This window comes from Mangifera indica, chromosome 16 (assembly GCF_011075055.1).
Source record: "Mangifera indica cultivar Alphonso chromosome 16, CATAS_Mindica_2.1, whole genome shotgun sequence".
NCBI lineage: Eukaryota > Viridiplantae > Streptophyta > Magnoliopsida > Sapindales > Anacardiaceae > Mangifera > Mangifera indica.
Window position 1 is genome coordinate 4,984,061 of NC_058152.1, and position 26,013 is coordinate 5,010,073.

The 26,013-nt window shown below is 29.1% G+C and overlaps 2 protein-coding genes across 4 annotated transcripts; one reads left to right on the plus strand and one right to left on the minus strand.

Annotated features, from left to right (window-relative positions):
- Nucleotides 1-1,169: 1,169 nt before the first annotated feature.
- On the plus strand, nt 1,170-4,970 carry LOC123199662 (very-long-chain (3R)-3-hydroxyacyl-CoA dehydratase PASTICCINO 2-like). Of its 3 annotated transcripts, none has more exons than XM_044614695.1 (10): nt 1,170-1,429; nt 1,542-1,653; nt 1,748-1,766; nt 1,877-1,965; nt 2,068-2,121; nt 3,371-3,441; nt 3,526-3,607; nt 4,333-4,429; nt 4,529-4,591; nt 4,801-4,970. In XM_044614695.1, exons 1-10 carry the CDS (start codon nt 1,377-1,379, stop codon nt 4,809-4,811), a joined length of 651 nt encoding a protein of 216 aa, XP_044470630.1. In that variant the 5' UTR covers nt 1,170-1,376; the 3' UTR covers nt 4,812-4,970. The 3 variants fall into 3 exon arrangements, with proteins under 3 accessions (XP_044470630.1, XP_044470628.1, XP_044470629.1); XM_044614693.1 differs by having other exon boundaries at nt 1,172-1,447; XM_044614694.1 differs by lacking the exon at nt 4,801-4,970 and having other exon boundaries at nt 1,174-1,447; nt 4,529-4,723.
- A 3,647-nt stretch (nt 4,971-8,617) lies between these two features.
- LOC123198744 (MADS-box protein SVP-like) lies at nt 8,618-15,902 on the minus strand. Its single transcript, XM_044613501.1, has 9 exons — nt 15,644-15,902; nt 15,002-15,214; nt 10,267-10,345; nt 9,708-9,769; nt 9,532-9,631; nt 9,391-9,432; nt 9,240-9,281; nt 9,027-9,160; nt 8,618-8,897 (listed from the first exon to the last, which is right to left on the minus strand). Exons 2-9 carry the CDS (start codon nt 15,181-15,183, stop codon nt 8,879-8,881), a joined length of 660 nt encoding a protein of 219 aa, XP_044469436.1. The 5' UTR covers nt 15,184-15,214; nt 15,644-15,902; the 3' UTR covers nt 8,618-8,878.
- Nucleotides 15,903-26,013: the final 10,111 nt, after the last annotated feature.

Genomic DNA, 26,013 nt, shown 5'->3' on the forward strand with positions numbered 1-26,013 from the left:
CACGCCGAGAAACTCTAGGTATGAAAAATATCAATTTACCCCTTAAAAAAATTTATCCTACAACAGGTCCAATATTTATCCCTTGCCCCTTCAGTAATTTTCTAATCTACTAGTGCCCTTGCAAATTCAAAAAAGTAACTTTTCCCCCAACTCAATATTTTTTTTCATGAATAGTCTTTTTCGAATCGAATTTGGTGAGTGAGGGGGTTTATATATATAAGGAGAAGTGTAATTTTGGTATTTTAGAAAAAACTATGGGCATTTTTACTTAGGAATAGGGATTTGGGTATTTTTGCTTAAAAATAGTAAATTTGGGCAATTTTGCTTAATTGAAGGGTATTTTGGCCATTTTTTATAATTTCCCTAAAAAGTGTTATGAGTAGAGTAGGGTAGGGATGACAAAATAGTGAAGATGAGCCCCATGATATCCCTCCCACCCCATTTGGGAATGCAAGTCCACGACCACAAGTCCACGTACTAATAAAATAAGGTTGGGTAACTATGTTCCTCTAAATTTTGACGAAACAACATTTTCTATCTTATACGTTTTGCCACGTCTTTGCCAAAGATATTAATAAAATCTATTAATTTTGTTTTACATTTGTGAAAAAAACTAAAATATTCAGATAAATAACAATTCTCCCTAAAATCAAAGGCTAAAAAGATAATAGAACAACACTAAAAATAAATAAAATAATATATAAATAGGATAACAATACTAAAAAGTCACTAAAAAAATGTTAAAAATTAAAGAAAAATATTGAAAGACCGTTAAAAGATGTTAAAAATAAAAGCAAAACATCAAAAAGACACTATAATAATATCAAAATCTAGCATCGGAGAATTCATATGTGAATTCTTTAAATGACTCATTTAAATTCAAGTTTATATTTAAATGATTTTATTGTAAAATTTCTGTTATAAAAATGCATAATAAAAGCTTTTGAATCAAGATTAATTTGAATTTGAATGATTTTGATAAAAAAATTTATAATATATGTGAGTTCTTTAATAAAATTTATGATTTTTTCTTTTTTGTGTTTATAAGATTGAAGATATAGATAATTTTAGTATTTTAACATGTAAAATAGTAAAAATATTTAAGCTTTGGAAAGGGTTTCAAACGTAGAAGTGAGCCCATTTTTGGGAAAAAAAAAATTCAATTTCCCATGTATAAATGAGGAACATCATGTCGGAACGAAGTTGTTGAAGCTGTCACCTGTCTTAGCAACGCCTGCCTGTATCTCTACCTCTTCAATTAATGTCTCCATTCTTTTGTACTTTCATATATCCATATTAGCTCTCTGTCTGTCTGTAGCTAAACTTCCGCCTGATTGCCTATTCTTCTATAATCGTTTCACATCACTCTCTCTCAAATGGTAGCATTTTTGTCTATTCCCAGACGTCTATACCTTGTCGTTTACAACTGGTCCGTTTTTGTCGGATGGCAAGTTATATCTATACTCTTACATATCTCTTCTTCAATTCAACTCTTTCTGCATCTGGGTTTTGTAGTTTTAAGCTTTTACTACTCGTTTCAGGTGTCAAGTTTTGTACTTTGCTGTAAAGACCTTGAAGGACGCTGGCCATGAACATGTCTACAATGCCGTCGAAAAGCCTCTCCAGCTCGCCCAAACAGCTGCCGTTTTAGAGGTACATGTTGGTTTTGTTTCAGTCTATTTTCTGTTCCGTTTTGTGTCTGCTTTTGTTCTTGAGTTTGACGTACTTGAATCTTGTTATGGAACAGATACTTCATGGGCTAGTAGGTGAGGTTTTTTTTTTTTTTTCTTTTAAATTATAATCTGAGTTTAGAATGTTTTGTTTTAGGAAAACAAGTCAATTGATTTTGTGTTTTCGTATTTTGTGTATTGAAAAGGCTTGGTGAGATCTCCAATTACTGCAACATTGCCACAAATAGGTTCAAGACTGTATGTGACATTGGGCATATTATGGAGTTTTCCTCAGGTTTATAATCTCTTATACGTTATATTTCCTATTAGCACAATGTTTAATCCTTTTTTTCCGATATGCAAGTTGATTAAACTCTGAATCTGTATTATTTGGCAGACTCAGACTCACATACTAGTTAGTACACTGGTCATCAGCTGGTCCATAACTGAGGTGAGTCACCGATAGCCTTTTAATTTGTCAACTAATTAATATGCTAGGACTAGATGATTTTGATTTCTAGTGTTCTCCTTAAAATTTGCAATTATATTAAAGTTGCTTCACTTATGGGATTAATTTGCAGTACTTAACAGTTGTAGGAACACTAGATGTTTGAGAAAATCACACTCATATAGGGGTGTGTTTAGAAAAATAACCATTTTTTGTGAGGTTTTATGATAAGTAATTAATTAAAAAATATTCTTACGCTATGTATCCACCATTTTTACCCAGTGGACTAGACTACCCTCCGCTTGACACACTGACACACTCAACAACATGATGTCAAGCAAATTGAATGCTTTTACTTACATTATCTTTTATTCTGGCTGTTGATGTGCTCAACGGCACTTGTCTCAAACAGGAAGTCAACTTCATTTTAGGGGTGCTTTTGTCAGATTGTAAACATTGGTTCTCCAACTCCCCCCGCCCCAATTGCTTTTTGTGCTGATATTGTTTTAAATGTAGGAGTATTAGCTGTCTTGAGGACAGGTGTAGAAAACATAAATAAATAGTCATTGACAAATATAATTATTTTAGAGGTCCTGTTTCTTAACCATGGTTTAGTTGCTTTCTTTTATTCTACACTCCAATGCTTTTCTTCTCTCTCTATGGTAATAAAGATATTGAAATAGTAGAGTTGGATAAACTCAATTATCTTTGGGGCAGTTTATTGGTTTTTGGTTTAATGTAGTTTATTATTTACTATGAAAATCTTTGATATGTGAAACTACCAGGACTGGCTATTTTAACTAATCTTATACACATTTTGTTGTTTGTGTTATTGGGTAGTCATTTCTTTGTATAAAACTTCCTACCTTGCTCTTTTGTATTTCCAGCTCAATCTGGTTGGCTTTGTGTTTTGGAAGGTTGGTAAATTTTTATTTTGGTTCTTTGTTGGTCTGAAATTTGGCTGAAATTGGTTATGAATACTGCTAGTCAATAGAACATTCATTAACAGCAATGTCTTTGTTGACATGCTTTTGTTCTAGCTAGGTATGTCTCTAAGATATCAACCTTTTTGTATGTCATGTATAAAATGCTAGAGTTGAAGTATTGACAAACAAGTGTTCTCTATGGGGATGCTTTCTAAATTTATTGGTAGACGCTGCATCTCATGATTGTTGGTAGTTCTACCCATGCTTAGTCATGTTAGTGGGCAAGATTAAAGCCAAAAATATCTTATATTTGCTTGTGTTTTCAGATTGTACGGTATTCTTTCTTTGGCTTGAAGGAGGCAATTGGTTTTACACCTTCATGGCTCTTGTGGTTGAGGTACTTACTGAGTTTGTACTTACAGACATGGGAATTGTCAAGTCCTCTATGATTATTTCATTAAATCTTTTTTATGCTATGCAGGTATAGTACATTTCTGTTGTTATATCCAACTGGCATCACCAGCGAAGTTGGTTTAATTTATATTGCCCTTCCATACATAAAGGTAATGTATATCTCTAATATTTACTCTGTGCCCAGTTTATAGATATTTATCAACTGATATTTTTGTTTTCTCAGCATTGCACCCCATCAAATTCTAGTGTTAAGTTGGATTTGGTTAAAACTTCTCATTCGATTCTAAGAGAGTCAACCAACTGCCAACTAACTCTGACAATTACTCAACTGTCTACCCTAGCAGAATATGCCCTGTTATTGACAAAGTGATCTTGCTGTGTAAAAGAGATTGTTCGAATAGTTTGGATGTCATAACAATGGTCTTAGACAACGAAAAAACTTTTTACTTAAAGTACTTATGTGTAGTTTTTCCACAGTGGACACCTATTTGTCACCTGATTATCATTAGAATAGCAAGTTTCTTTTTAAATGGTGAAACTTAGGATAGCAACTTTCCATCTTGGTTTTAATGCATCTTTTATTTCCATTGGGGTAGTAACGATTGCTTGTTTGATTGTTCCAGAAATTTTATAGGCATGGAACTGTTTTTTTATATGTCCGATTGAACCACCTCTCAAGCAACTTTGTGATACATCATATAGAAAAAGAATGTAAAGGATAAAACTAGAGGAATATTAACATGATTCATTGATTGCTTTTACACCATCTTCAGCAATTGACTTATGCTATATTTGCCCTTCATTTTCTACAGCAGTTCTTTTGTGAGAGTATTTGTTGGCAGTATGTTCTCTAACTAAAATGAAGTTTCTGCAGGGATCTGAATTGTATTGTATAAGAATGCCCAACAAGCGGAATTTTTCATATGACTACTTCTATAATGCACTTCTTGTCCTCGGACTCTATGTCCCAGGCATGTACTCACACACTCATCTTCGAAGTTTCAAGCCATTTAGTTTTTGGTCATTTGCTTACTTATTTCTTATCAATTATATGTCTTGAATAACTGCAGGGAGTCCTCATTTGTATACCTACATGCTTGCACAAAGGAAGAAAGCTCTTTCCAAATCGAAAAGTGAGTAGAGTTCTTGTGCCACATCTTTTACTATCATTTACTTGTATGCTATCAGTGTTTTGGATAGACTGCTTCCAGTTATTGAAACATCTTGAAAATCAACAACGGTCTGACTGCCTGTTTTTGTTTTTATTTAGATTATAGTTATGAGTAATACTATACGTATCTATTTTGAGTATATAAATAAATACATATTTGATATATGTCAGTAATAAGGTGAAGTGGAGGATCAGTCACCCAATTGAATAAATGGAGTTACATCAGTCAACAGTTGTATAGCTCCTACTGTTACTCAATTCAAGCATAAAGGGTGAATGCGGAAGTGGAGTTTCAAATTTAGCTTGCATTTTTTAATACTAAATTTAATAGTAGATGTTCATTTGACCGTTTCAAAGTGTTAATTAGACAACTTTATAAGGTGGGAACCATAAGCTGTAGGGGTGTACATGATCCGGTGTAGTATAATTTAAAATTCTTTCAAATCAAATTGAAAATAACAATTTGAAAAATTTTCAAATCAAACTCAATGAAAAAAATACGATTTGATTTGATTTAAATTATAGTTTAATCTATAGTTATCAATATTTTATGTATATAATGTGTATTTTATAATACAATATGATACAAGTGAAAAACTATACATATCATAAAGTGTATCAATTATTGCAATAAAGTAAATGTCTCTTATAATACATTATATATTATTAATACGGATTGATACGTGTTTTTAGATAAAATAATGATGCAGTGTAACTATTTGTGATATTTTTTAAAATGATAACATATCAATTATAATTTTTTATTATATTATTAATATTTTATTATTTCATTTTTTTAAAAGGTGAATCATATGACACATGATATGAAAAATTAGGTTTTTAATATACGATTTAGCTATCATTATTTGGATTTTTTAAAACCATTTATATATATATATATGTTTGTTTAAATTTTAATAAAATTAATTGAATTATAGTTTTTTAAAACATAATATAAACATGTAAAATATATATATAATATACGTTTAAAGAAAATGATAAAATAAATATGAAAATAACAAATTATACACCTAATTATTTATTAGAAAATTTTGTTAAACATTATATATATATATATTAAAGAAATAGAGTTTACGGTTTGGTTTATTTTGAAAATCGCCAAACCAACACTCAAATTAAAAAAAATAGTTTGAAAAGTTTTTAACTCAAATCAAACTATTTTGTAAACTAAATTATAATTTTTAATCGATTTGGTTCAATTTTACAATTTGAATCAAATTATATATATCCCCAATAAGCCATTAGACCACGCCAACTTGGTGTTGTATGATGAACATTAATGTGTTTGTTTTAAAATGTTTTAATTTGGGTAATATTTTATTATTAATATTGAAAAATTATTTTAAAGATAAATTACCTAGAAAATTACTGTATATATATTAATTTTTAGTTTGATAAAATTTGATAGGTATAAATAATTAATATATTTGATTAGATATAATAAAAGAATATTAATATATTATTTTACTTAAATGTCTTTTGGGTATTATTATTTTAAAATACTTTTTATGTTACTTATTTTATTAAATGAAAATGAAATTACTTCTATTCTAGAAAATAAATAAATAAACTCGATAGCATTCTTATACACGTTAACCCTCGCATCATATGACTGTAGTATAATAATAATAAAATCAAGATTATTTCAATAATCTTTTAATATAGTAATAAAATTATCTTTTATATTATATGTCATATCACCATTAATAATAAAGTATCACTGAAATTTTTATTACTTGTAAATCAAATAAAGTAATAAAATATTAATTAACAAAATATTCTTTCCTTGCTCTCAATGAAACACCTTTCAAAATATTTTTTTATTATCTCAATCATATATTTTTTATTATTAATTTTACCTTATTTAATTAATAAATATTTAACAGTCACAGTAAATCTAAAAGTCAAAAATCAAAATATATGTAATAATCATATATTTTAAATTCTTATCAATAATATGCCACATATCTTGAAAAAATCTCAAAATAATTTTGATATTCTCATATACTTATCATGTCGATTTTGTCATTCATGCTCAGCACATATGAAAATACTGTTTTATTAAAGGCCAAAAGACTTTTTCCCACCATGTTTAGTATATTCGTAAAGATCAGAGTGGATCAAGAATCATTTTGACCAATCGATTAAATCTAATTTTCAGTTTTATGTTAGAAAAAAAACTGAAAAATTTGGTCTTATTATATATTCTTACCCACTGAATTTAAATTTATGTATGTTTTTCAATTCAAACTCTGTAAAACATACGATAAAATATTATTATAAATTAATTACGTAACATAACTATTCTAACATAAATCAAAACAAAAATCTACCCATGCACACATCCCAAATAATATTATTAAATAATATATAAACTTCTAACACTATATTAAATATTATATGTTAACATATAATATTATTAAATATTAAAAAACGAAACTACCACAAGCCTTTTTAGACACATTGAAAACGGTAGATAATAAACATAAAGGATTTAGAATGCAGAATGCTTGGGTTGGGAATGTATATTAAGCAGACTGCATTCTGATAAGTTTTTTTTTTTTCCTTTAAATATTAATTTAAATAATATTTGGTCACATTTACCAGTGAAGCAAAGCCGACTTAAAGAAGAAACGTAGGTCATAGCAGGCCTGACTCAGCGCAACCTCAACGAACATTGTCTTTCTGTAATTCGTCCTCATCAACCGTCGTGAAACATCGTCGGCAACTGATGTCAAGAAGAGTCATCAGCAACGAGGCACGGTGAAAGGCTTGGAAAAATCTGTGTTTCTATAGATATATTTTTTTAATTTATATTTTAAAAAATCAGATTAATTTGAACCGCAACAGACCTTGAGCCAACAACAAACCACTTGTTCCCCCACGGTCCAATCCAGAGTGGTTATTTCTACAGTAAAAACCATTTGAATGACCAGTTCACGATCCTTCCGATCCGGCTCTATAATCCACGGTATATTCCCATACTCCCGCTAGTTAAAGTTTAAAAAACTTATATACTCATCTGTTATATAATTTTTGTTAAAATTTTCTATTAATTATAAAGATAAAAATATTATTTAACCAATAATATTAATATAAATAAAATTTTATCTTATTTTTCTTACCTTAGTTTTAAGAATTCATAATTTTGCCCCGCATAAGTTTAAAAAGGTTGCATTTTCCCTCTGGCGTTTCATTACTTTTCCTCCCTTCTCTGCAGACATTATGCATCCCATGCATCCCAAATAACCAATCGAAGATCTGAACAACCTTTAATCAATTAACTCAAAGACATGAAAACACACAGATTTGTCGCACAACTCTGTGTGATCTATTGGTCTTTGCATCAACCAATCGAAGGTCAATCAAATCTTTGATCGATCGTTTGGGATGCATAACATTGACAAAGATAGGAGATTGACAAAAAAACTATCGCTAAAGAAAAAATAATAATAAAACCTTAAAAGAAAAAATATAACTTTTTAAAACTTAGAATAAAAAAAATTTTAAGTTTTTAAAACAAAGAGGAAGAAATGAGATTTAATATTACTGTTAAGATATTTTTATTTTTATAATTAACAACAAATTTTAACTAAAATTAAATGACAAATACATAATTAAGTTTTTAAAATTTAACAAATAAAAATTTAAAAATGAAGTAAACCTTAGGATGAAAATAAGTCTTTTGGCCTTTATTAAAACATTGCCTCTCTCTGATAAGTAGATTTACAACCTAAATATGTGCTATACTGCTAGGACTCTCTCTCCCCAACAGCCCTCTATCATGCTTGCATGGTGACTTAACCACTTGATACTTTGACATTTACTTAATGTAACAACGTTATTGTTATCATTAATCGCATGCCTCCTTTAGTATCTATCTCATTTATCATATCATTGGTTACTCGCATCATATCATGCTCTACTAAAATTATCTTCTATATCTCTTCTTCAATCCACCCAAAAGTATCCGTCAAATCCTCACCGTAACTTTGATTTCACACACCATCTTTCAATTAATGTCTCTTGAACATAAACAAAGTGCTGAGTTTCACAGATTAAGGCCGATAATATAACAAATACTTTCATCATATAGAGTTTTGATGATGATCTCTATAATCTGCGTGCAATTACCTGCACCTGGGTTAGCTTTAAGTTTAGTTAAAACTACAACGTCCCCAGTTTCCAAATGTGCCTCATCATACACTGCTTCTCCCGGCTTCCCATTTTAACCACCATATGGTAAGCTGCATCATATTAGAGCAATTCCATTACCAAAAATATTCCAGATTCCAAAGTAGACATCTTTCCATCCATTTGTTATTTATTTAATACAGCTAGATATGTATGCTATGTATCAGCCTAATTAAACTCACCCCAACTTGAGAGAAATATCAGAGCTTTCAGAGTCGGGCTGCGGGGGGCCTGAGTTGCCATTGGTTACCGACTCTGATGACTGCCCTTCCTCTTCAGCAGCTGCTTGTCTTTGTGCGTTGGTGATCTCCGCCACCTTCAGTTACATTCTAGTTAATAAATGCAATACCAAAATATCATATGAGACAATGCAACAAAATATCATGTGTTCATACTTGCCACCTCAATCGCTCGTTCTCTTCCATCAATTGCTTTCCCTGCAAATATTCATACTTGCAGCAAGTAAAAACACAACCATAACACATTACATTGAAAACTATTCTCCTTCTTAGCTGACAAATATGAGTTTACGTATCTGATTCCCACCTTTCTTTCGAGTTCTTGGATCTCTTTCATAATCTTTTCGCCCTGAAAATTGTATTACAAATGACTAAAAATCATGACCATGTGCTCAAAGATTGTCATCATACAAGAATTCGAGAAGACAAATATGACTGCATGCAAAACCTTTTTCTCAATCACACGGCCCAATCCAACTTCAAGACTCTTTTCGAGCAGCTGCAATTCTTCAATGTTTAGTCCTTGGATCTCCTCCCCCCTTAACGTCCTGTTTTATATAGAGATAGGGTAAAGTTTCAGTATGCTCATTACAACCACTAATCAATACACAGACCAACTCCTACCTCAGCTGCTGACTTTTCTCTGCAATCTCCTTTTTCAGCTTGACCAAGTTGCTGCTCTCCAACTACAATACATATATCTCCATTTATATATGGCAGCAAAAGAGATCGGAATGTAAATTTGAACACAAAAGCTTGAAAAAATAAAATTTAATATTAGGATGACTAATATTAACCCATATAGAGGAAGATATAACAGACATAAATGTTCAAATCATTATTGATGTTGTACGACATGCTTGGAAGCAAATGGCAACAATAAAAAATAAGAAAATGAAAGACATATATATATGCTAAGTACACATATATGCGAGTCAAATGGGAATTTTCCGAAACAACCTTGATTCTTGAAAAAAAAAAACAATATATTGCTTCAGTAAGCCTAAAAGAAAATCGCTTCTGGCTAGTAGTAGTTAGATAATTAGAATCTAAAAGAGTAGATTAACAATATTTTTTCACATATATGAAAAAGTTGATCAGATTTGAGATATATAGTAAAAATTTTTTAATTAATAAAATTAAAAGAAACAAAAATTTCACACAAGATGGGTACTTCACAAACCTGCAATTCAAGTGACGGGGCTTCCATTTTCTCAAGATTCTTTGAGTGGACACGATGCCTCTCTATAATTTCCTTAATGCTTCATGAGAACAAGTACCACACAGTCAATTACTGCATTGCTAGTACAAAATGCAAATATATTTAACTGGTTTTAAATCCATTCTTAAAGCACAGATAAGACAAATATTACAGTGAACAAAGATATTTTCATACTGATTTCAATGCCAAAGAAAAAACAAGAACATATTCTTTTTCCTCATTGATTGTTGAAAGGAAAAATTATATTTCAGCAAAATTACTCCATCACTTGTAGAAAAGGGAATTTATGCAAGAGTATCCATGAACACTCCACTGATAATGACGTCGACTAATTTCTACCAAAAGAAAACTAATGATGTTGACTAAACAAGTAACCCTACTTTGTATTGAAGAAGACATCACTGATTGCAGTTTAACATTCTATGTCAAGGTGCAAAACTAAAGTGAATCATTCTGTGTGTGTAAGTGCTACATAGGTAACTAGTAGGAATGGAAACAGGTTCACATAAATTATAGCATTTAATTCTATAAACTGAACTTTTTTTTTTTAATTTGCAACCGATGTATTACAACATGCCAAAGAGAAAGCAAATGTATTGTTACCGCGACAGACTTCTTTTGATGGTTGTATGGGGAATGGAATGCACAACAACCTTCTCCAAAGAAACAGTCATGATTAATTGATACACCTCAGAGTTTATGCATCTTCTATCGAGTAGTTACACGGAAACTAGATTCTGTGTAGTATGGCCTTATAAGCGATACCTAAGGTATTTTATAGAGGTGTGTTCCTCTACAAATTCTAGGATAAGTAGACATCACCATCTCAGTAAAATTTTGAGAGATCTCAAAAAATTTAAGAATTATCTCAACCCTTAATTATGTAAAGCTTACTACGATGTTATAAAACAATTATGTATTTTGTCTACAATGAAACTGAAACCACAGCCAAAACATTCAAAGTATCTTTGGTACAAATTAAATATATTTCACTTTTCATTAGATAAATGATTAAATCTCAAAGTTAACTTTCAATCCGTAAATTAAACTAAAGATTTTTATATGTTAGTAATCTAGTTTTAATTAAGGCATCAGTAACCGCAAAGACCTGTTAGCAAAAGATATTAAGTTCACAAACATGTCACATATACTTTCTAAACCATACATGGCATACAGGAAATCATTTTTCTTTGAAAGCAAGCTGGTAAGTTAATAAAACCTACTTCAACAAGCCGTTGGAGTTCAGGCTCTCGGATTTTTTATGGCTCATTCAAATGCTAAAGTTCAGTGAATATTATGTCCATAACTAGACAAGCAAACATTCAAATAATATCATAGAAGCTACAGGAAATCAAATCTTCAAACAGGAGAAGTATCAAGACGTTGGTGATTACCTTAGCATGGGTAGAGAATGAAAGAAAACTAATTCTCAGTCAAGAATTTAAGAAATGTACATCACAAAATTGATAAACCAGTTATTAGAAATTTTCAAAATAACAAGACAGATGACACTACAAGTCTGTGCGAGCAATAATCTTAGCAATTTATATATTTTGAAGGCCAAAGGATTACTTCCCACCCAACTTTTGGAGAAAAGACAAATATATACCCATGAAAATTGAAAAACCCAAATACCCACCCAAAATTTAATCCATTGGCACACACCCAAGAATTTTCTACCAAGGTAAAAAGTAAAATTATCATTTTATAAGTAATATTAAAATAATTAAAATTATATCTCATTTTTTCCCCTTAATTTAGAAAACTAACAATTTTTTCCTTAGGATTAAGGCTTAAAAAATTCACTTTTCCCCCTTAGGGTTTGATATCCGAAAATCCAACCATGTCCTTCAACAAACAAAGACCCTCTCTTGAAATCTGGTTAAAACCTTCGTATGGATGACAAAGGTTATTGAAGGATTATGCTTCATTATCAAGATTTAGACGACAAGCATTGCCCGTCGAAAGACGATGCTTCACCCTCCTTAGGTTTGGGGTGAAGTTTCCAATAGCTGATTTAGGTTGAAAACTAGCAATTGTCAGTGGCCAAAAAGGCAAAGAAAAAGCCCAGGGATTTGAAAGGGAAAAAGTCACTTTTCAAAGTTAAGATTTAGAATAAAATGTTAATTTTCAAAACTTAAGGGATGAGATAAAATTATATATTTTTTAATATTATTATTAAAATAACAGTTCTACCTTTATATTTAAAGGCAATTTTAACAAAAGTTTAAAGATAGATGAGTATTTGGGTTTTTAAATTGTTGTAGGTGCGCTTTTGAAATTGGGCTAAAACATGGGTGAAAATAATACTTTGACCTATTTTGAAGCCATCAAACCGTTACAAAGTATAGGCCACAACTTAGGAGTTATAACTTTTGCAAAGAGAAACACAGAAGAAAATATAAGATACCAAACTAACAAGTTTTACTATAAAATATAAATAAACTCAAATCAATATTTGAAAACAAAAATTGTAAATAAAACCCTTGGAGATGGGAGTAACCTTTGACAAAATTTAATGGATCAACAAAATGAAAAAGAAAAAGAAATCTCTTACAAGGTAAACTACCAAAATAACCTCCTATATCGGAAGACGGGTAAAGATTCGAATAATATTATAAAAACAAAGAAAATTAATATTAAGAAAAAATATGACATCATAATTGGTTATGCAACACAAAATGGTTGTTCTAGTTAATAACTATAGTATATTGTATGACCTTTCATTAAGAAGTAGGCCAAAAGCTACACTTTAATAAACAATATTTCTCATTTAAAACATTTAAAATCAAGTCTTCTTCTTCTAGGCAACTCAAACATGCCTATTTTCTTTCTCATTGTTTCATGTACTCAGTCACCTATAACGCTAATGTATTCTTCTTCATACACTAAAATGAAAATTACAACCCAAGGAAAATTAAAATCTTAAGACTTAAAAGACAATTCAACATTGAGAAAACTTTAATCAGGTGATTGGCTGAATCACCTTCAATATTTTCTGCCAATCTCCAGTTTTAGTTTTATACATTCTTGTTTATCAAATTACAACCTTTAATATATTTGGTATTTCTTCTCGAGAACTTATAAGTCAATTGTAGTCTTAATTTTTTTAGGTCAAAAGACTTGTTCTCCCCTAAGGTATAGTGAAAACCCAAAGTGACCCCCTCCAATTTTAGAAAACTCAAACACCCATCTATGAGTCAAATTCCATTAAAAAATTTAGTTAAAGTAAGGGATAAAACTATCATTTAATTAAAAAAAATTAAAGTTTTATTACATTTTCAACCCCAGGTTTAAAAATTTCATAATCCCACCCCCCAAACCCAAAGTTTGAAAAATAATGATTTACCCCTTAGGGTTTTTTCCTTTTTCTCCGACGACGATTCGCTAGCCTCTAACCACCGGCCATCTTCCCTTTTGTCTTATCTTTCCCTCCCAGCTCTCTCCCTTGCCTTGTTGATTGTTTTCGACCAAGATTCAAATTTGGACAACTAGTCTCCGTCTCCTAGATGAAGACAACTAGTCTTCGTCTCCTTGCGTCTCAAACGAAGATCATTCGTCTTTGTCTCATCTTGCTCGATGACGACTAACAAGGCAAGGGAGAGACCATGAGAGAAAGATAAAGAAAGAGGGTGGACGGCTAACGGTCAAAGGGAGGACAACAAGTCGTCGTCGGAGAAAAAGGACAAAACCCTAAGGGGTAAATCATCATTTTTAAAACTTTCAATAGTAGGAATTATAAGATTTTTAGACCTAATGATGAAAATGTAATAAAATTTTAATTTTTAAAAATTTTTAAAAATGACAGTTTTATCCCTTACCCTAACTAAGTTTTTTAACCGAATTTGACTCATAGGTGAGTGTTTAAGTTTTTTAAAATTGAAGAGAGTCACTTTGGGTTTTCACTATAACTTAGATAGGAACAAGTCTTTTTGGCCTTTTTTTCATTCTGTTTTGAAGGCATCCCAACATATATTCCGTTTACTTTAAAAAAATGAGGTTCTAGAACACAGGCATGTAGTCTCTTTTTGTATCAACATGGATATGAATAGTAAAATACATTTTTTATATTCAAAACTTCTACTTCCAATAATCTAGCCATGTTGACAGTCAATTTATTTAAACCTTCTAATATCAAGACACTAATGAAAATGTAGTAACAACATGTTATCCTGATAAAAAAATGCTTCGAATAAAGCAATTCTACATGAAAGACAGAAGAAAAGGTGTTTGGAATATCTCACTATTGTAGAAAACTAGTGGAGATGCATGGTATCCGATATGATGATTCATTAGAGCAATAGTTAAGATCCCAAGAATCACCAACTCCACTAGCAACTTGATCAAAAGTCTCTGGATAAACTATTCCTAAGTAAGAAAATTATATAAAAATCTAACATATTATCTCTAAACAACATCATATATTTGAGATTATATTCTTATCCAACAGTGGTAAGTATCAAGGAAAAAATCCGAACAAATATAGGCCAGACAATTTTTCATCGACTGGTGAGACTGTTTTTATTATTCCAACGCTGTCATATCAAGTTGCAGGTCTTCTCCTTTATAACAAAAATTTTTATTACTTTTTCATTTTTAATTAGAATCAAACCACTAAAATCTGGTATTCCTTCTAAAACACCTTTAAGATTAAACTAAAATGCGAAATATCATCTGTAGCGAGATAGAGAGAGACCTGGAGTTGGTGAATTCAAACAGTTTCCCAGTAGCGGAAAAGACTATAAGAGCAACATCAGCATCGCAAAGAACAGAAAGCTCCTCGGCTTTTTTGAAAAGCCCTCTTCGTCTCTTGGAGAAAGTCACCTGCCTCGCCGTGAGGTTGTCGATTTTCTTGATCTGAATCTTCTCTCGGACCATTTTTTTCCTACTCGTTATTTTTGTTAACTTCCTAAAACATCAATCAAATATACAACAACAACAAAAAACAATCAAATCAAACCAAAACCAAAACAAAAACAGAAAAAAAAAAAAAAGCTGTTCTTTCGGCTTGCTAGAGCTAATATTTAACCAGCATATAATCAGACAAAACAAACCTACCAGCGAAAACAGCAAAGCAACAAAGGATTCTATGATTAGCGGTAGTTGAAAGCAAAATAAAGGAAAGAGAGACAAAAGTCAGTGGTACAAGTGGCAGCACTTGACTAAAAATAGAGAAAGAATCGGAAACAAAACCCTAGTTAGCAATACACGGGTATGGAAATAAAATAAAAGCTAGAAAACGACTTGTTTGCAGATCCAAAGTATAAATTGCACCCATTACAGGTCATAACAGGGAGAAAGTGTGGATTGGTTGAGAAAATAATTGCATTAAACTTACCAGTTTGGGGAGCTGTGGATGTGTGTGTTGTTTTGTTAAAAGAGTGTAAGTCACCAATGAAAACGGAGAGAGGAAAAAGAGAGAATGTGGGCGGAAACAATTGTCAGATTGAGGATAAAAAGAGATTAACCCTTTTATAGTAAAACACCTTCTGATTCTTTCTTTTTATTGCCTTCTCTGGCTTAATTCTGAATCACAATGTAGGAGAAGAAGGGAAATCTTAACATTTGTGGAGAATTGGAGGCTCTTCTTTTCGTTTTCATCATCCATGATGTTGATAGTTTATAAGGGTGAACCATAAGTTGTATGTCCTTCACAACTGTTTTTTATAAATTTGTTTTTATCTTAAAATTTAAATAACAAAAAAAATCATTATTTTTAAAAATAAATATATTATATTAAATAAAATATGTTTTAAATTTAATAATTAATTTTATAATTATTAAATTAAATAAAACATGTTTTTTATATTTCTTTTCGTTTAACTTTAATTTAAAACGTTAAAATTATATTAAGTAAACATGTAATAATTTTTTTAATAAAATATCTTAAAAATCTTTTTAAAAAAAAAAATCACGGCCGCCTTTAAAGGTCACATTTTAAATGTGATTAAATACGTATGTCGGCTTAAGGATATTTTTGTCTGTTAATAATAATAATTTAATAGATTTAAATATAGATTTTTTTTTTTTACCCATGCCGAAAACAAATTTCTTAAAATTTTGAATTGAAACAAAAAGATGCCACCGATAAATTTACCATTTTCCATATGGAACTTGTAGAAAACTGTTATTACATTTTTTTAACCTAAAAGCAACAAAAATTATATTTCATTTTTTCTCAATTAATTTTGTGGATTTGACTTCATAAAAGGAACTCTTTTTTAAATAGATTTTGGGCCACTTATATGAACTTTTTTTTATTCTTCAATTTAAACATTTCATAGAAATTACAATTTATGTATGATGAAACACAACAGATGGTAGCCTAAAGTTAAGCTTTGTAATGACTGAAATCCCTTTTTTTGCCATTCAAGTGCTAAAATTTAATGTCCAATCTAGCAGTTGATCAAATTGTCACTCATTTTCATAACCTTTGGATTTGGCCAAAAGACTTATTTTCACCTAAGATTTAATGTAATCTTATTTTCTATTCATAAAAATTTAAAATTTTAAATACTCACACGTGAGTTGTTAAAGTTAATAAATTTCATTAAATTTAAGGATAAAAATATTATTTAACCAATAATATATAAAAAATAAATTTGTATCTAAAGTCATAATTTTCCTTTACTAAGTTTACTTTTCTTTCTCCTTTTTTTTTGGCCATCTTCTCTGTCTCTAATCAATAGCCCGTGTCTCTCCCTCTCAATGTTTTATCTCTTTTCGACACTCTCTTCGAAAAAATGGACAAAAAAAAGCAAACCTTATCAGAGGAAAATTATGATTTTTTAAATTTTTGATTATGAAAAATTATTAGTTTTTAAATTAAGAAAAAATAAAATAATTTTTTTAATATTATTAGTTAAATAATATTTTTAGCCTTAAATTTAATAAATACTTATAGCCAAAACCCCCGATTAACTTTAAGCCATTAAACCTAACTCTAAGATATTGCAATATAGGTGACACTTTTTGTGAGAATATGTCTTATCTTTTGGAAAATAATAACAAACAATACACTTATTTTTCTTGTTTATCTCTACAACTTTTGGAAAAGTTTATTTCCATATAAGTTTCAATCCGTTGAAACTTTGATGACGGGGTTTTGAAAATACCCCAATATTAAGGGCCATACATGTTACGGTCATTGCCCTACCATCTAATCCCCTTTTATCTTTTCATCCATAAAGTAGTATATTCTTAAAAAAATTTCATTAGGAATCATCATAGAACAATATTTTATATATATATAATTTTTATAATATATAAATTATATATATAAGTGATATATTATTATATAATTAAGTATTATTTTATCTTTCATTTAAATTTATTAAATTATAAAATAATATATTATTATATATCTAAATTATATATAAAAAAATATGTATATATTGTTTTATTATATTTAAAAAATAAATCATTTGTATGAGTTAGTTTCATTTTATGAATGTGAAAATATAATTATTCTAGACACGGGTGTGTAAGGGTAATAGAAGAAAAAATATTGGGCAAGAGGAGATATTAAAAACATTGAGGACTGGCATTTTGTTAAAAGGCAATTAAAAAATCCAATTTGGGGTAGTAGTTTTCTTTATTGGGAACCCTTGCTTGTCCGTACAGATTCTGCAGAAGAGTCTCAGACGTACCTCTGCCAGTGTGATCACCCTACTGAAAAAGCAGATCCTGCAGTTGTGACTCCAGCAGGACCCCCTACTTTAGGTATATAACCTATTACACCTCGTAAATATATATAATTACAAACTTTATTCCATGATTATGAAAATTATTGGAATTTAAAATTTGAAAAAAAAAAACACTTGATCTGATCCCACTGTGTCGTGAGAAGATGGGTCACAGGACACGTGATGAACTGGATAAAGGATTTCTGATTGGTTATTTCAAACAGTGGCAAAGATATACTTTTGACTAATAATAAAGAAATTTTAGATTAAATTTGGGGAATTTAAATTAAATATCAAATAAATGTGTTTAAAGTTAAAATAACAAATTTTGAAGGATTAAAAAAAAAAAAACCCTAAAAATCAAATTATTTTCCCACGAGGTGGAAAATTTTCTCACAAGATGGAGCGCTTCTCAAGGTGCATAAAATCCACAATTCTTGAATGATTTTTTGAACGGTTTTGCAACAAAAATGATCAAACAAATTAACACACTACCTTTTCTTATGTTTTAATTATTTTAGTATTAAAATTTTATTGATTAAATAAAAATTTTAAATATTTTTAATTAAAATTTTTAATTTTAAATATTTAATTTTATGAGTTAATTTTTGTTTATTTTTAATAAATTGGTTGAATACTATTACATTAAAATATAGATTTTAAGGGTCAACACTCTACTACGTGAGAAAATAGTTTGATTTTTAGGTATTTTTATTTTATTCTTTTAAAATTAAATATTTTCACTTTAAACATATTATATTTGGGTATTTAATTTAAATTCTCTTAAATTTAATGCAAAGAAAAAAAGATTAAATTTTCCAAATCCACCCATATTGTTTTACTACTAATCAATTTGTTAAAAATCATCGTAAAATACTCCCCTCCGTCAGCTTTTGTTATCTTGATGGAAGATGGAAAATTTTTTTCCATTTTAAATTAATTAACATTATGAATAATTTTACTTTATAACAATAGGGTTAGTTTAAGGTTACGTTGTGTTTGGTTAATTTTATGAAATATTCTTGATGAAATGACCACAATGCCCTACAACCGCTAAAGCAATTTAACAGTTCTAGCATAATTTTTTTAAACAGTGTGTTAACAAAACTTTAGGCGTTGATTGGAAAAATTCCCGAGAAATAGGAGTAAATTGATGTGAGAAGTTGGATTGATCTGGAAATGGTCTGAGCCAGCCCACTCATCAAAGTTGGCGTAGAGTGGCTTGAATTTCAAATTTAAATTAAAATAATTGGCTTATTTTTTTAATTAATCTGAATATAAATCAGAGGGTATTCAATTTAATTTAATTTGAATTCTCAGTTAATATTAATAATTTAAATTTATAATTTAATTTAGTTCGAATTATAATTCAGATCAATTTAGATTTATAATTTAAATTGATAGTTCATATTCATGATTCTATTTAACTCTAATTTATTATTCAAATTTATGATTTTAAATATTATTTAAATAAAATAATATTAATTTATTAATAAATTATGAATTTAAATTATAAATTCAAATTATCAAATTAAATTATAAATACTAATTAAATCAAATTATAAATATAAATCATTAAATCCAGTTACAAAATTAAGTTAAACTTAAATAAATTTTTTTTTATTCAAACCAAATTTTGAATTAAGAGATGCTCAAACTCATCGGTCACGTCCACCGTGGACGGTCCACGGCACTCATTCATGAGTCACGTCCCAACTGATGAATTGACAAGCACAATTCGAGCGGCCCAACTGCGTAACATTCATCAGTCACGTCCACGGCATGGCTTCTGAAAATAATTATAAAGCTGCTATGATTAATTTTATGAGAGAGCTTTACTTTTTAGTTGTCGCCCAACCCCTGAGGTTTACCTGCTATTTCTGCTGACAGCTTTGCAAAATTAAATTTCTATCTAAAGTTTAACTTGTTTAGATTTACCCACATATTTTTTATTAGAGTTAAAGGATAAATTTATTATTTTATTAATAATATTAAATAATTAAATTTTTATCTTATTTTACATTTTTTAATTTGAAAAACTGATATATGTCCCTTGAATTAAGTTTTAAAAAATTTATTTTTTCTCTCTGAAATGCAGTCACTTTTTCCAACAACAGCAGAGAAATTTTCATCCAGAGATCGACCACTCTGGATGACAATGACCTCTGGATGACGATCATTGTCCAAGAAGGACGACCGTCATCTAGATTTAGACGATGAGCGTCGTTCAAATCTTTGGACGAAGAAGCATCGTTGAAATCTTTGAACGACGTTTTGTTGTCTAGTCATCCAGTGAAGGTCAACGAGCGTCGTCCAGATTTAGACGACGCTCGTCGCTCTCCCTCTAGCCAAGTTGTTTGCGGTGGTGAGAGGAAAAGTGAAAAAAAAAAGGGATTTAGGAGGGGAGTGAAAATCACTTTTTAAAGTTCAGGGACGAGGGTAAAAGTTAATTTTTGAAATCGGAGAGAGAAAATGTGATAAAATTATATAACTGAACTATAAACAGTAAAATGATAGTTTTACTCCTTTATTTAATAGATAACTTAATGACAGTTTAGAGATGAATAAATGTTTAAATTTTTTATCAAATATGAATATACTTTTGAGATCTATTAAAAATTGGGTGGAAAATACTCTTTTCCCCTTTATAAAAAAGATTTAATTATAACTTGACAAAGTTGGACATGAGCTGGTGGCAGGATGAAAATCCTTTTGTTAATCGCTTTGAGTCAGTAGTAAGTCATGCCTACATTTGTCAAGGCGGCTAATGTGGCCCAAGATGATTACAGGGCCACTTTGCACTCAAACATGTATTAGGCTTCACACGAACATATGTTTTCTTACCCATTTTATTAGAGATGACTTACCCATCTCTTAAAGGGCATTTGATTTAAGTTTTTTGAGATTATTTTTATATTCTATCTTTTATTTTTTTGTTTGATTTATCAGTAATAAAATATTATAGTAATTTTCTATTATCAATACTGACGTGACAGGTTACCACCTTCACCTTAGATATTTAAAGATTATCGAGGTAATCTTAATTTTATTATAATTATATTATTATTTATTAATTTTTTGAGACAAAAATAAATTTATTTTTAATAATATGATAAATAATATAAAAATATTTAAAAATAATTATATTCAATGATATTTAAATAAAATAATTTATTAGTAATATTTTATTACTTGTAACCAAACACAATAATTATTTATACCTACCAAATTTTATCAAACATAGTAATCATTTATACCCAGTAATTTTTTAATTAATCTATCTTCAAGGTAATCTTTCTATTTTGATAATTAAAAATTACCCAAACCAAATGCCTCCTTAAGGTTATTTGATTTTGAGAATATTTTATTATTAAAATTAAAAAATTATCTTAAAGATAGATTATCTGAAAGATTATTTGGTATAAATTATTATTATATTCAATAAAAATAAGTAAGTATAAATAATTATTATGTTTGGTTAGAAGTAATAAAAGAATACTAGTATATTATTTCATTTAAATATCATTAGATATAATTATTCTAAATTTTTTTATATTATTTGTTATATTAATTAAAAATAAGATTATTTTTGTCCTAAAAAAATTAATAAATAAATTATATATTATAATAAAATCAAAATTACTTTGATAATATTTTAATACTTAATATAAATGTGGTAATTAAATTATCTTTTATATTACCTGTCACATCACCATTGGTAATAAAAGATTATTAGAGTCTTTTATTACTTATAAACCAAACAAAATAACATAAGTAATAAAAGATAGATTATCAGAGTAATCTTTAATCCCTTTTAACCGAACGCACTAGTAAAAACGCTATATATATCTCCACCTAAACCTGGCCAAAAAACGGGTTATTTGTAATACCTATAGGTATGAGCTCAAATAACATATATGAATTTCAAGTTTTTGAACCCATACCCATCTGGAACCAAACCCGAAGAACATATTTTTTTATGAGTGGGCTGAGTATACTTGTGGGTATCCGAAACAAAAAGCCACCCATGAACAGTATCTAATATGCTAATTTCTTTCTTTAAGCGAGATGTTGGAAATCATATTGTAAAGGATTTGGAAGGTTAAAAACACACTTTCCTAGATTTGGACCCATTAAAGCATCCATATGCCTGCCAATCAAACAAGTTATTCGGAAGCCATCTCTCCAATGTTGTCCTTAGTCTAGATATGTACTGGCAGCTATCCATTAGCATTTCACCGTCCAACCTGCAGGAATGCTGGCATTTTAATCCAACTCCATTGGCAAATGCAAAAGCTCAATTTGATTAAAAGAGAAATGCAATCAAAGATGGCTCTTAAAAAGGAAAGAAAATGAATGATTTATTATTACCATCAGTAATGACCAGCCTCCATAACCTACAGAAATGAGGAGATCTGTGGTGGCATTTTGTTGTCCTTCAAGTTTCTTTGATATCACAATCATAGGCCATTCGCTAGCTTGAAGCGACTAGAATAATTTTAGAGTAAAGATTTTATTAATTTTCTCTTGTAATTTGATTTTATAAGTAAAAACCAAAATATTACACTTGAAAAATTAATAATTATGAGTAATCCCCGGGTTTATCTATACCCGTAGGACTGGATATGAGTTTCAAAAAATATTACTTATATATTTTAACCTTTACCTATTTCATTCGTATCCTTTTAACTTGACCCATACCTGGCCCGACCCTTTCCGTTAGCTATGTCTTTCCGCACCCATTCTCATATAGAAATGCAATTTTGGTGCTATAGGTTTTAAGAGAAAAGTGACCTTTTATTACTTCCTTTTTTATTTCAATTCTCTTTTATTTTCTTTTATTACGCAACATGTTATTACTTGTTAATACATTTTGTTAGGTACATTTCAATACAAATTATTATCAAATATTTAATTTATCACATGTGTTTAAGTTATAAATGTTATTTATTATAGAGAAATTAAATTAATTACCCTTTTTAAAGTAAAAATACTCACTTTTCCTATTCCTAAACAAAAATGCCCACTTTTCAAACTTTCAAGCAAAAATGCCTTAAATATTTTTTAAAATACCATAACTACCTTTCACTATATTTATGTAAACCCTCTCACACTCACTCGTATGACGTACATTTCTTATATCATTCAAGTACTCTTATATCATTCTCTTACTCTTATTTTCACTTAATATCAATTACAGCAGATTCGTTTGAAAGAAAAAATTCGTATTTTTGAATTCAAATTGAAAAAAGTTAATTTGTGATAAATGATATTTATATGAATCTTAATTCAAAATTTAATTTAATTTGTTAAATCTAGTTCGCATGTCATGTAAATGAGGTATTTGAATGTTAGATAATAATTTAAGGGTTAAATGAAATGTTAAAAAATATTAAAGACATTTTGATATTACAAAATGTATGAAGAATTTAAATAAAATGTTTGGAATGTGTAGATGTATTTCAATATAAGACAACATATAAGAGTGTTATATATAATGTTTGATACTTATAGGAGGTTAAAGATATGTTAGAAAAATATGAGGGTATTTTGATGTTAAACATTGTAAGAGGGTTTTAAATGAAATGTTAGGAATAAATAGATGCATTTTGATACAAGACAACATATAAGGATGTTAAATAAAATGCTAGATAATTATAGAGGTTAAATAAAATATTAGAAAAATATGAGGGGTATTTTGATATTAAATATTGTAAGACGGTTTTAAATGATATGTTTAGAGTAGATAGATGCATTTCCATAGAAGACAACATATGAGAGTTTTATATAAAATTTTAGATAATGATAGGGGTTAATTAAAATTTAAAAAAATATGGGGGCTATATTGGTATTAAACATTTTTAAATGGTTTTAAATAATATGTTAGGAGTAGGTAAATACATTTCGAGATAAGACAATATATGAGAGTGTTAAAAAAATGCTAGATAATTATAGAGAGTTAAATAAAATATTAAAAAAAATATGAGAGACATTTTGATAATAATCATTGTAAAATGGTTTTAAATAACATATTAGGAATAAATATATGCATTTTAAGACAAAACAACATTTAAGAGTGGTAAATAAAATGTTACATAATTATAGGGTGTTAAATGAAATATTAAAAAAATATGAGAGTATTTTGATATTAAACATTATAAGAAGGTTTTTAATGAAATGTTAGGAATAGATAAATGCATTTTGATACAAAATAACATATGAAAGTGTTAAATGAAATGTTAGATAATTATAGGGGTTTAAATAAAATATTAAAAAATATGGGGATATTTTAATATTAAACATTGTAAGATAGTTTTAAATAATATATTAAAAGTATATAGATGTATTTTCATACAAGACAACATATGAAGGTGTTATATAAAATGTTAGATAATTATAAGGGTTAATTAAAATTTTAGAAACATATGAGGGTATTTTATATTAAACATTTTTAGACAATTTTAAATGACATGTTAAGAGTAAGTAAAGTCATTTTGGGAAATTAGAGGTGACATATATATCAATAAATGGTTATTGCGGGTTTTTTCTTATAAATATTTAATTTTTCCCAAAAATTTGTCATTGTAAGATTGATAATTAAAATGGTGGTAATGCATTTGTTCGTTTCCAAGGAAAATGGATTCAACGTGATGACAACACAATGAAGTATGATTAAAATTTTCCCTGAAACAACATTTGAAGGATTTATTCAACTTTTGAGTTAGTATTGCAGTCTTAATCCAATTAGAAACTATCTTTAACTATCTATGAAACTAAGAGAAATTAAGATCGATTGCTCAATACAAATCCAAAATGATGAAGATGTCTAAGGTCTTATTGACATGTCTCAATATTTCAAAGAATATATTCTTGTTTTAGTTAACCCAATCAAAGGACAAAAAGAAGAAGAAAAAAAAAATGGTGAAGTTAAAAAAAAATCTGATTTGAAAGACTTGATTGATTTTAATAATGATACATTATATATTACAAATGAATGGGCTCATGGAGAGAAAGATAAAGTTTTCGACTAGGGTGAATTTGAGAGGAACGAGATGACTGATTTTCCTTTTGATGAAACAGAGTTCGAGGATATGTCACCTGTTACGGGGGTATAAATAGTTTGCAGTTGGAAGATCCTATTATAAGTGGCAAAAATGATTCAGGACCATTTTTTAACAGTGTCCCTACTGGTCCATTTAGGTGGCTTCTCAATTTTTTTCCCACAACCATGAACATCATCAAGTGGTACAGAATCAATCCAAGAGGGGAATGCTGTAAAGCTTAGTGATATTTTCTAGAACAAACTACACTTAAAAGATGTTGTGAATTAATTTGCCCTGGAGAAAGGATTTCAATACAAGGTACATAAGTTTGACACAGGGCGATAAAAGATTAAGTGTTATGATAAAAAATGTCATTGGTATCTAACGACAACCAAATCCAAATCCAGTGAAGTCTTTCGAATCAGTAAAATAAATCCAACCCACACATATTTAGTTGATCAAATAATATCACATCATCGACAAGCTGAGACTCGAACTTTATGTCAATTAATGAGGTTAAAGTTTGAGCTGATTGATCGAATTTATTGGCCTAAAGAGTTAATTGTCGACATCGTCAACCGATACCAAATTGACATTTCATATTCACAAGCCTGACAAGTAAGAAATTAGACTTTAAATTCACTGAAAGGCTCATCGAAAAAATCATTTACGCTCTTACCAGATTATTGTTATAATTTAGAGTGTGCTAATCTAAAAACTGTGATCGTTATTGAAACAGAATATGAACATTGATTTAAGTATTTTTTCATGGCACTAGGATGTTCTGTTCGTGCATTCAGATAATATATTCGATCTGTTATTTGCATTGATGCGACTTTTCTTAAAGGTAGATATCTCGATCATTTATTCCTTGTGGTGGGACTCGATGGTAATGACCAGATATACCTAATTGTTTTCGTTGTCAGTAGAAAAAAAGATCATAACATGTGGTATTGGTTTCTGAGGAAGGTTAAAGAATG